Source organism: Gavialis gangeticus, unplaced genomic scaffold, assembly GCF_001723915.1.
Source record: "Gavialis gangeticus isolate Ggan-Ray unplaced genomic scaffold, GavGan_comp1, whole genome shotgun sequence".
Taxonomy (NCBI): domain Eukaryota; kingdom Metazoa; phylum Chordata; order Crocodylia; family Gavialidae; genus Gavialis; species Gavialis gangeticus.
The window spans coordinates 19,459,560-19,472,257 of NW_017728996.1; the positions used below are offsets into that span (position 1 = coordinate 19,459,560).

The 12,698-nt window shown below is 41.2% G+C and overlaps 1 protein-coding gene across 2 annotated transcripts in view; it reads left to right on the forward strand.

The window, feature by feature from the left end:
• The window catches only part of CEMIP (cell migration inducing hyaluronan binding protein), a 157,809-nt gene that overhangs the window by 119,300 nt on the left and 25,811 nt on the right, over positions 1-12,698 (forward strand). For both annotated transcript variants that reach the window (XM_019504101.1, XM_019504102.1), the window contains 3 exons: positions 2,406-2,581; positions 3,063-3,272; positions 10,482-10,687. In XM_019504101.1, coding sequence (XP_019359646.1) covers positions 2,406-2,581; positions 3,063-3,272; positions 10,482-10,687 — 592 coding nt within the window. The remainder of the gene's footprint in view (positions 1-2,405; positions 2,582-3,062; positions 3,273-10,481; positions 10,688-12,698) is intronic.

Sequence of the window (12,698 nt, forward strand, 5' to 3'; positions counted from 1 at the left end):
TTTCTGGCTGCTTCTATGAGAGAGTTGTTTTTCCACAACCTATTAAAGACACCATTTATATGAAATCTACTTTTACATTTTGAAAAAGAAAGCTGCAAGGCAAGTCCTTATCTAAAATCAAGCCAAGTCAGCAAAAGGCCAAAGTAAACACACGTCCTGATAAGCTATATTTAGAAGCTGTTTAGCAGATATTTAACATTGTTTTCAGTGCTTAAGCTATTTTGCATGTCTGCACTGGCATTACATTAAATTAAATGCATGCAAGCATAACATTTATTATTCCAGTACTCAACGCACATAAATAACAAAACCAGCTATTTTAATTGCAGGGCTACAAATGCAAGAGATGTTCAAAATAGGATGTTATTCCGATTATATGAACTTCCTCTTCACCCTCAGTAAATCAGAGAAAGGTCAATGAAACGAAAGAACCAAAAATAACATCTTAAAAAACATTGGGGATTGTCTTGCTTCATGGTGTCCCAATAATTCAATAGATAGTCTCTTTGGGCAAAGGAAACTTACATCTGTGTGTGCTAATTTATGGACAAAAATAAGGGCAGTGACACCCTTTGTTGGTTTGGCTGCATTTTTAAAACCGATCCTGTGAAACTATCTGGTTTTAGCATGATCATATGCAGAAACAGGGTCACGCTGTGGCTTTCTGACAACACATTTTGCTGCCACAAGAGGGAATTGAGTTTGTGACCCAAGCTTGGCCCCTTATCCCTGGTCTGGTAATACCGCAGAAGCTGCACATTCAACACGTTGGTGCAAGCCTTTCTGCTGATTTGGAGTGGATCAGCATTTTAATTCCCTTGGCTTGGTCATGCAGATTTTAAGAAGTGCAAAAGAAAGGGAGAAAAGGTGAAGGTGGCCCCTCTCTTTCCAGCTATCATTCTGTCATAATTAATCTCAGTATTATTCTGCCTTTCTTTCTTCCTCTGTATGGCATACAATTAGTCTCGTTCTTTACTGGATGAATTAAACCCAAGGGATGAAGGAGAGACTCTCCTTCCCGAAAATGAAGTAGCCTGGCCTGTTACGTTTCTTCTATAGATTTCAAGGTGCTCTGCAGATGGGAAGACTGAGGCAGAGAACAATGGCAGTGTTTTACCCAGTGCTATGCAGCACATTGGTGAAGGATCCAGGCTTAAAACCCAGCCCTTCTGGTTCCCAGCAGAATGCCCTAGCCCTTGAACCATATTATTTCCAGCTCAAGGAGTGAAGGAGAGTAAACTGTGTTAGACTGATGTATATTTATCTTTATTATAGAGTCAAAACATCATGTTTGGCTTAGGAGGAGGACATTTAAATGTTTAAAACGCTTCTTCCCTCTTGGCAATTCTACTTAAATAGAGAGAGCTTCTCCAAGCTTTCCAGTTGTTTCTAATTACTGCTTTGAATGTCTTTGATGAAACAAAATACATGGAAGTGTAACATTTGTTAAAGCTCAGTGTTTACTTAGTGAGTTTATTACCTATATTTTCAGGAAAAATATGGAATATAGTCAGTAATACAAGCCTTTCCCACTTCATTTTCTTCAGGAGAGCTGAGCCAGGGAGAAGGGAAGTGTACATACACTGTAATGAAATTACAGCACCAAGATTATTTTGCTTCCTAATTATTCACACTGGCTGGAATTAGGCCACTTCTGGCAGGCCCTAACAAGACCTCACATGCCTTTGACCCCTCCGAGCAGGCAGGTACACAGGATTATGTGCAGAATAGTCTGGCAGGGGGAACCTCTGAACTTCCTGCATATGTCCCAGGGGACCTCCTCATCAGCTCTGGCAAAGCCAGTGTGGGCTGAAACTAAATGGAAAAAGTTTGCTGGATGAGTAGTTTTAACAGTTATGTGCTTGATTTGCTGAAGTTTTCTGCTCTATCTTGCTCCTGGTGAAAGTAGCAGCAAAGCTGATTTTAGTGTAATCGGGATCTGGTTCACCTGGGTCCATGAGGCAGGCCACATACTCTTGAGTCTTTCCTAGTGTCCCACAGTTTGGGAATCCCCCATGATAAATAATTTTTTGCTTATCTGTTAGGGGGATTTATCGCTTTCAGTAGCACTCCAACATCTCATCTCTGATCTTACGCATCTGGCTACAGTGCAAATCTGCTTGTGTTCCAGGTCATGTAGAAATGCTTCTTTTAGGTTATCACCTTGTCTGTCTTCCAGGTCGAGAAATGGGACCATGTGTGCCAGCAATTGTTACTTTAGCATCTGGATACAAGAACCAGTCAAACACCACAAATCCCACTTCCTCTTCTAAGGAAATCTCAGCAGGACCAAGTTTCACCCCCCCAGTCAAAACATTCTCACTCTAGCTCCTGCTAGCAGTAAGAATAAGCTGGTACATGCAGTATTTGCAGAATAAAAATAGTATCCCATGTTATTCCCACAGGAAAAGCAACATACCTTCACATAGGAGAAGTTGTCGACGGAGTTGACATGAGAGCAGAAGTGGGACTGCTAAGCCGAAACATAGTGGTTCTCGGGGAGACAGAGAAGCAATGTTATGAATACAGCAACAAGTTATGCTCCTTCTTTGATTTTGACACCTTTGGGGGGCACATCAAGGTATCATTTTTTTCCTTGATTCATACCATTCTCTGCAGAAGCAAAAACTTGTGTGTAGCAAGCATCCATGGCATGGCCTGAAGCATCTTGTTCATACAGGCCTGTAAAATACACAGGCTTGTCTTAGAGTAGACTAGAGCTGTCCCTTTGCTTGTCCTCTCCCCTCTTTGTAGTGCACATCCCACTCTCACAACTCCCTAATCAGCCTGCTGGGTTAACTACACACAGGTAATAAATAGAGTTTGCATCTAGAGCCCAGCTTCCCCAGAGTTTAATAGTTTCTGATTTGAGCCCATTTTCTCATGAGTTGCAATCAAGCCCAAGAACTTTATGCAAGACAATATAGTTTTTTTTCATCTTCCCTACATTGTTTTGCCCGTCTGTCAGTCATCCTAGTTGAAAACTTGCCATGCCTGTGCAGCCTTCAAAAAGCAGCCAGATATTCTTCCTGCCTCTTGATTAGTGCTTTATTGTTCTCCAGGTTGCTGTTGGATTTAAGGCTGTCCATATAGAAGGTTTAGAATTGATACATATGGGCCAGCAGACAATGGGGCACTACCCGATTCACTTCCACATGGCTGGAGATGTGGATGAAAAAGGAGGCTACCACCCGCCAAGCTATGTTAAGGATGTCTCTGTTCACCATGCCTTCTCACGTTGTATCACAGTCCATGGCTCCAATGGCTTGCTGGTAAGAGATAACAGTTTAATGGCTCCCTTACTGATGAAGTTGTCATTTTATACCTCTCCGTTTTTTCCATGGTAGCATTAAAATACCACTGAGGCCAGAATCATTACTGAGAAAAATAGAGTGCTTTTCAGAGTTAAATGAAGGGTCCTTCTCTTTCACTCTGGACTTACTGGATGATATATAATGCCAAATGTGTTTTAAGGTATGTCTAAAATGTGAACACAGTATAAAAATGTAACACTCTGGGCCAAATTCTGCATGTGACTCAGCTGCCGAGGGGTCCAAATGCCCTTGTAGTCCACGATTCCTGAAAGCCAGCCCATCTTATATAGGTACTTGAATCTATCTATAGACTGTTATTTAAAGAATATAGTTACCAGAACTGAGGATACATAAGCTTTCTTGTAATAAGGATTTGCATTTGAAATAGAGCTGTCTGGCTGCTTATGTTATAAATGCTGATTTAACAGAGCCTGGAACTAGAAAGAAATCCTGTAGACCTTCTGTAGTATGACAACTTCTTAAGTAGGTTGCAGCATAGGAGAGATCATAGCAAGAACAGCAAACTTCATGCAACAATGGGGGATCTTCATAGCGAAGGCCATGAAGAAAAATGCTCTAACCTTTTCAAAGGACACCATCACTGCTGCCCTAAACACTGTGTAGACTAGAGTTTACTCCAAAGTAGATGTAAGCAGAATACACACATGTTCTATACCACTGTTATGCTAGTTTATGTTATACTTTGCTGTTTTTGCATTTAGTGCCTTCTTTTACAGGAAGAGGTTTTCTTGATTTGTTTTCTTTAGTGTGTGCATCAGCTTGAACCTCATCGTGTTTTTAAGAATAATTTGAAAGTGACTTGTGTTAGAAATTTGAGTTAGATCACGGGGCCCAACTCACCCAGCTGCTTCAGGGTAACTAGACCCTGAGCCAAAGACACAATCTGGATGTTAGCACTGAAACCACATAACCAACCACATGTGTTCATCTTGGGAATGCATGAAGGAGAAAGCCCTATCCACATTCATAAAGTTCAGAAATGTTTTTTTGAAAGCAGAACTTTTAAAGGCATGAAACAAACATAAAAACCAAGAGTTGAACTTCTAGACAATGGTCCAAAAACGTGGCCTCAAAATACCTGGGTTGTCTTATGAGAAGAACCCCAGCATTTTCCACGTGATGGCAACATATATAAATTGGAGCCAATACACAACAGGTTTCTGACTAGCCAGAACAAATTGGTGTTTTGATATGAGGCTACCACTACACCACATCTCTGACATTATCAGTGATACAGTCATTGAGCACAAAGAATTCCCCCATGTATCACCAGCATCTTAAAAACACATGCATCCACTCATTTGAAGTTTGCAGCATTCAAACTTGCTTGTGGGTGGGGGCAACAATCTACTGTTTTCTTTTTATTCACTTCAATCCACTTTGTCGTCTTTCACACTTCCTTATCTGTGGACCTGATCCTGTAGTTTCGTCATTGGCAAGGATGGCAAAAGAGAGCCTTTAAAGGTGGCAAAGTTAGATGAATATGTTACAAGCATCATTAAGATTTACAAAAGTTAAAAGAGAAAAATTAAATAGCAAATAAAGCAGCAAAGCCGTCTCTGTCTGCTAGTTGCAAAACTGAATCTCTGATGCTGAACTCTGTAGTTTTAAGTTTTCAACATGACCTTAAAATCAACAGGAGACTTGGTTCCCAAAAAGTATGTTCTACTTTGCCTTATATAAATTATATTAGGTATCCACGGTTGTATAACTACTTTCCAGTTTAAAGCCTCTCATATAACAGCTCAGCATAGCCAAGAATGTAACTAGCATACAGACTGGAAGGAAAAACTAGATAGGGGTTGGTCTGTCGAGTAGAGAGAAGGTTCCTAATAATGGTACCATAAACATATCTTCTAGCTGTATTGTAATTACACAACTCTAGGTTAGCTGGTAGCTTGACTAAAATATCAACTCTTGATTCTAATTTTAAATTCTGCTTCTTTATTGATTAATGCTTGTCCTACTGCCAACCCAAACACCCTGTGCATGGCTTATTTTTTTCTGGGTCAGATGGATGGGTTTATGCAAAGTATTTAGAAATGTTTCATCTCTCTTGCCTTTTCCAAGTGAAAACCATGTCGTTGTGACTAGGAAATATTGTAAGAATCCATGTTCTCAGGCGTTTTCCAGCCAAGACAGCAATGATGTAATGCAGACAGACTGATCTGACTGAGGAAAACTGCTCAGTTCTGATGCACTTACTCAACATTTTTAATTCCTTGAGGGATCCTGGGTTTTATTTCATTGCAGAAAACCTAAAAGAAGCCTCCGCTGGGAAGCATTACCATAAAATCTATAATCTGCATTAAGAATTTAATCCATGTTAATTGTCTGACTATTTAAAAAAAGAAATCTTTCGTTTTCTAATCCATAGTTATTTCCATCCAAAAAACCTGATCTGGGTACATTTGCTCCCAAGTGCTTGCTCGCTGTGTTCCCGTAGAATGAAGTATCTGGTCAACCAGGTTCTGTGTCCTGCAGGCCAGCGATGTTGGTCTGAGTTGATGATGAAAGTTGATTTCTAAAGGTCCTATAAATGACATGGACTATTTTCAACTAAAAATAGATTTGGTCTTCTTGCCCATATAACTAGACATCTACACCAATCAGCTCCTTTCTTCTCAAAGCACAACGTGATTTTGCAGTCTGTTCTTTTGCTATGAGATCCATTTTCCATCCCCCAGGCCTTGAAATTGTTAGTCACAAAAATTCAGGCAGGTCTCTGAGGAAGGAGAGACTATTATAACTACCTGCATTTCTAAGCTGCATGCAGTGGGCATTGCTGCTGAATGCCGTAGTATCTGGGTGTCATTTATATAACTTAGCTGAGGAAAATGAGGAAAGTTATCTGCTTACCATTTCTTCTGCATATCACTTATTTTGTTTGTGAGCATGTAAGCATAAAGCCCAAGATGCTGGAGACAAGTTGCCCAGGTCTTTGAATGAACTACTTTGTGTTCCACTTTATATATACCAGATAAATGCATAATTTGCTTAACTAAGTAACATGACATTGGTCCCAGGTTGTGGGGATTTTTTTTTGCCTATACCAAAACAAACATTAAGTGCACAAACTGTTTATGGGTACTGACAGATGTGAAAAAACAAAAACATCACTGGAAGAGGCAGCCTGTTAATTTGACCTGACTCCACAGCGTCTGTATAGATTGGGCACTTCAGCAGGACTTTTTGGCACTTTTATCTAAAACTGATTTAATCAGCTATTAGATAAAAGCACCAAAAAAGCCCTACCGAAGTACCCGATCTGTACAGATGTTGGGTGAGTTGGGTATGCACTGCGCTCGATGTAGCGGCACGCCGAGCTTAAAGGAAAGCACTTTTGTTTTGCTTTTTTGACATCTGTAAGCAGCCTATGTGCACAAGAACGGTTGGCTCCACTGAACTTCCTCTGTACTCTGTTTAGCTGCCTAACTAGTGTCCATTTCAAGACTTCTAAAGTGTCTCTGAACTAGCAAGGTCTTGCAGTTTTAAAGCTGTTTTTATAGACATGAAGTACAAAAAGCCTATGGCAGGCTTTCTACTAGCTAATGAGCATGGTTTACACTGAGGTTTGGTAAGTGCATGGCCCTTTTCAGTCTCAAGGCTATGAACTTAAATGGAATAAACTGTGTACTTCATAAAAGAGACAACTAGGCCCTGGCCTAGCAAACACTTGAGTGCATGCTTAATTTTAGGCCTACAGACCATTCCATGGATTCTAATGCTAAGTGGCCTGAAGTTAAGTGTCTGCTAAGTGCTTTAGCAAATGGGGGTAGGGCATTTAATTATTCAAGTTAAAATGACTGAAGGCTTGAAATTCATATACACCCCCTGGGCTCTCCCATTGCTGGCCCATTGCACCAAGTTCAGAAACATCAGCCCTAAATAAGACTTCTTCTTGGGGACAGATTCTCTTTTTCATGGGTTTATACATAGGTGCAGACAGCCCCTTGCTGTGACTGTAACCAAAGTGCTTGTTTTATGCTTGTCCATGACTGTTTGTTTATTGGAAGTACACAGAGAGTCCTTCCAACAACAAAGTGCTTTAATTCCCCTTACTGCCACAATTAGTCCTTGATAATGTCCTTAATTAGACAATTTACAGCAGTTATACACATTGGGGTGGGAGCACTTTAATTGGAGTGGCTCTAATTAAAGCACCTGGAGTATTTCATAAATCAGTGTCTCTGAACTTCAGAATGGCAGCAGGGCACTTTATCTAAAGGTCATTTAATGAGCTGTATCTAAAGTGCCCTGCCGCCATTTTGAAGTGTGGGGATGCTGATACACGAGACGCTGGAGGCTGCTGGAGTGTGATAATTAATCGAGTCTGCTCTGATGCAGGAACCTCCCTGCTCTTGTATAGGCACCCATAGTCTTTACCATATTAACCAGATAATGGTTGAACTAGATGACCCCTGGAGGTCCCTTCTAACCCTACTTCTCTATGGCTGACCGTTACACAATTCTCAGTTATACCATGTAACCCCAGTGATCAAATTCTGCCCTGATTTCTACCCTGTTCAAAGTCACTGAGCTGGTCTCTAATTATAGGGGCTGAAATGGAAGCTGTCATTGGGATGGAAATTAAATAGAGGTTGATCAACTGTCTGGCAGAAGCCTGGGGCTAACAGTGCTGCAGGGAATAAACACAGCATTATCAAACTAGAATCTGCTGTCAGTAATCCAAGTATACTAGATAGCACCTGATTTACTTATGAGGTATTCTTGCATGAAAGTTGGTTTTAAGTTACAGTTTGTTAAAATAGACTGATGGACTAATAGGAATACTTTCATGAATCTGAAAAGCAGATCCACTGGAAAAAGGGTTTTTAGATAAATCAACACAATGCCACAATTTTTTACAACCTCATGTTTTCAGCACTGTGCTAATACCTGAGATCCTGGAAGGAAAACAGACTAGGGGATGACAAAAGTGAAGCAAGCGAAGTATGAGCGATGGGGAAAGTAATTGATCAAGGAAAGGGTATTAAGAAGTTGGGGAGCAGATCTGGCCAGTTGGTGTCGTTCAGTGCATACAGCCAACATCTGGCCCCACAGCTGAATTCCTACATTAGGATGCCTGGCACTGCAGCGTTCTTATCAATGCCAGGCATCAGCTTCTCTCTCTGTCTCTCTCTGCCTGGCCTTCGTGCATTATGGTTCTAGAGCCAAAATTCACGGGGATGATGAACTGGAGCATCAGGCAGCTGAAGGAATGTTTGAGGTGTCGCTTGTCAGTTTTCAGCAGCTAAACTCTGCACAAGCATTATTTATGTTTCTTTTAAATATTGCTTCTGTGCTTGGGAAAAATACTAGGTTGACACAGTTATTCATTCTGCAGTTGTGGCATTTGTATGACTAGCAGACTTTCCCCTGAGGACTGGGATACAACTTTTGAAAGTAGTTCACTGAGATGCTCCGGCATCGAATAGTATTTTTTTTATAATTACAAGGCTGGCAAACATCGTGCCCAAGGCTGGCAAATGTCATGCTTTCCAAGAAGGGACAATTGAAAAGGTGCTCTTCTTTTATGCTGGAATAAAGTGGCGTTAGAATGACATAGCCATTGAATTAAATTAGGAGAGTTAGCTGCAGATTTTAGAGAGGTAATTTAAAGGAATGTGCTGTGTCTCATGTCATTTTAACAATGTTTAATTTACTGTGATAATTTGAATTTGGAGACTTGAATATTTATGCTGGATCAAGGGCTATGCATAAGAGAGGTGTTTGCAGGTGTCAGCTTGTAACAGAGCTGGCAAGCCAAATATTGTTTCTTACAAGAGAATGTATTTAACCATTTTAAAATTGGTCCTGGGATATGTTTGGAAATTGTATCCTGTCATCTGAGACCTCTGACAGAAAGACCACTTTTTAAAAGTACCTAAAGGATTTAGGAGTCTAAGTTCCATTTTCAGAAGTTGGGAGCCTAAGTCCCATTGACTTGCAATGAGATTTAAGGCATGGGCACACAAAGAAGTTACTGTGAGATAAAGGGGGTAGAAATGTACTGTCCATCCCTTACTTCCTGATAACTGTTGTGGGTACCCTCTTGCCTTCCAGTCATTTACCATAGGGTGAAAACATGCATGTGGGTAGTAACATGTGCCCATGCCGTTCAGCTCTTAAACACTTATGTCCTTTCTGAAGGTGGGCCTTGGGATGAAGGAACTGAAAATTTTTCAACAGTCTTTTCCCATTTAAAAGTGCTGTTCTGCCAAAAGCAAAACATTTTGCCCAGTGTTTCCATCTCTGTAAATTGGGAAGATGCGTCAGGTCCAAGGTGGAATTTCTGTGGTGGGAGATGAAAGGAAAGAGAGAAGTAAACAGCCTTGTCAGAAGTTCACTGGCTGCTTCTCCGTCACATTCATTTTCATGAAACGTGGTGAAAGGTTTAGTTCCACCAAAGAATAAAAGCACTTTCTGAAACCTCAGAATTTTTCAGATTCACTTTTTTTTGCTGGCCAGCCTAATGCTTAGGCTTGTAAATCACCTTTTTTACTCTGAAAAATTGTGTCCCAGATTTTCAACTGGGTTAAATCTGCATACTTCTGTTGGAGACAATAGGTCTCCAATGTTAGCTACAACATTCCTGTTTTCCAGCTACTATGCTGATTAGCAGCAGCTGATTTGTGTCCAAATGAACTAAAGTTTCTGTCATCAAGTTGGAAGAAGGTTAAATCAGACCATAAGCAGAACAGCCTGCCCAGTAAACAACTTGCAGCCTCTCTGGTAGCCAAAAAAATACATTTATTCAATTTAGCAGATACATTTTTGGCCATTGACCAAGCTGTCTGTTTAATTTTACACAAAAAGAATGAGTCCAGATGTGGTCTGAGTATATGATGTCTCCTGTTCACCTCCCCTTCATCACTTTGAGCTTTGGAATACTATCCCCTCTTTTTCAGAAAGCCTGAGCAAAACTTAATTAGCATTGCACACTAAATGGCAAATTCTAATTCAAGCAAGTATCATACACTGTCACCTAGATAGTAAACTCATAGGAGTAAAGACCACTTTTTTATTCACAGTGGGGTCCTGATCTTTTATTGGGGCTCTAATTGTCACCACACTACAGGCAAACAGTATTCTTGCAGTGGCTGAAAACTAAATCTGAAGGTATCCCCCTTTCTGTACTTGCAGGTTAAGGATGTTGTGGGCTATAACACCCTGGGACACTGTTTCTTTACTGAGGATGGGCCAGAGGAACGCAACACATTTGATCATTGTCTTGGACTGCTTATTAAGCCTAGCACTCTATTACCATCTGACCGAGACAGTAAAATGTGCAAGATGATTACAGAAGGGGCTTATCCAGGATATATCCCCAAACCCAGGCAGGATTGCAGGTAAGTGTGAAATCTTTTGGTTTTTACCCTTGCAGGATTTAACTTTGATCCACGAGATACAGGCCTGAGTGTATATAATTAAGTACTCTGCTTCAGGCATCTGGGTTACATGCTCTACAAGATTGGATGGTTGTTCAGGATGTTTCTGTTTGTGCTATATACATATTTACACCCAGACAGTATAATTTTGCTTAGTGTTTTTAGCATTAAGGTCATCGCAAATGCTACTTCTCTTGGGTATTATTACAAACATCCCTTTCAAAGTACAATATGAAGACAGATAGGCCTGCTGTCCATTGCCTTGTATCTATGTAGTCACGACGCCATCATAAGAATGCAAAATGTTTCTGTATTCAGATTCTGCTAACAGCATTAATTGCACCTTATATGGTTCCGCTGATTACTTTCCCTCTGCTTCTGGAGAAGGGAGACTTTTTCAGTGAGTAAAGGAAGCAAAATCTGACCCACTAGTAGCATTTTTAACATTCACTGGGGATGGAGTATATAAATGCAAGTTGAAATCCAAACAGTTTGATAAAATCTAATTCAGTGAGGAACTGGAAATTGCTTGTGGCAAATCAAAGATGGTATTTGCAGACTGAACTTCCCAATAACTTCCCAAAAGTAAGCAAGGGCATGAAAGTGCTGGCAAGAGCTAGGGACAGAAATTGCACATAAACTGGTATAAGGCTAAGTACAGACAGTCAAAAAGCCTGAGGCTGAATCAATTCAGTCTTTGCAGATTAGTCTAAACTGCACAGATTAAATTGAAACAGAAGTGAACAGATATTTACCTTTGATTCAGGAAAAGCAGCCACATGCCTGCAGTAGCTCAGGCCAGAAGCCGGGGGGGCAATACAGCATGGCTTTCTGGCTCTGTGTTCACTTTCTCTTCCTGCTGCTTCCAAAATCATGGGGATTTGCAGTCCAGAATTACAGCAGCAGGACTCTGCAGGGTTGCTCATCACTTCTTCTTCCTGCTTCCAGGTGCCTCTGGGATTTGTAGTCCACAGTTGCCACCAGTAAGTTTGAGTAGCGGAAGGGATGTTTAGCCCCCCTCCCTGGCACCAAATCCCAGCTGGGGTTTTTCTGGGGGGAGCAGTCCCCCCCGTAGATTGGGCTGCCTCCCCAGCTGGGCTTGCCCCCTCCACCCCCTTGTTAGCCAGCCCTTACTGCTGCAGCTAGGGAGCAGAGGGGCAGGGCCAGCCCTGCTCTCTGGAGCAGACAGCACAGCCGAGCCCAGCCCAGGGCTGGAAAGCATGCTGGGGGAATGTGATTTAACTTGAACAAGGAAGGACAGAAGTTTCATAAACTGGTTTGACCCAGATCAGTTAAGTCTAATACTACATTCAACCAGGTTTTATTTTAAACCAGTTTCAGCCATTTTGAAACTGGTTTATGTGCATGGAGCTTCTGTTCAGTTACAGGCTTAAACCAGTTTCTGATCACTTAAACTGGTTTATGTGTAACTTCTGTCCCTAGCCCAGGTGATTGGAAACCAGTTCAAATCTGTAACACAACAGAAGTTCAGTGCACATAAACTGCTTTCAAAATGACCAAAACCAGTTTAAGATAAATCTGGGTGAATATAGTATCAGACTTAATTGATTTAGGTTAAATCAGTTTATTGAACTTCTGCCCAGATCCCCTCCAGACTCAAGTTAACTCATAGTTCCTCAGCATCCCAGGATGCTTTGCATCTCCCCTGCAAGCCCCCTGCCCCCTTGCAGGGTGGGTGGGCTAGCCTTGGCCCAAGGTATCTACTCTGGCCAATCAGGGAGGCATGCTCTAGTGCCCCCCAGCTTCTGGATCTGTTCACTTGCTTATCGGTTCAATCTATGCAGCTTAGACTTGTGAAGAGTTAATCAATTCAGTCTTGGGTTTTAACTTACTGTACTTAGCCAAGACCTTCTTAAAGTTTCCTTCTGTTTGCCACAACTCTAAGCCCAGCCCTGTAAAATGCTGAGCACTTTTGAAGAGACACTAAGCAACCTCATCTCTTACCTACCAA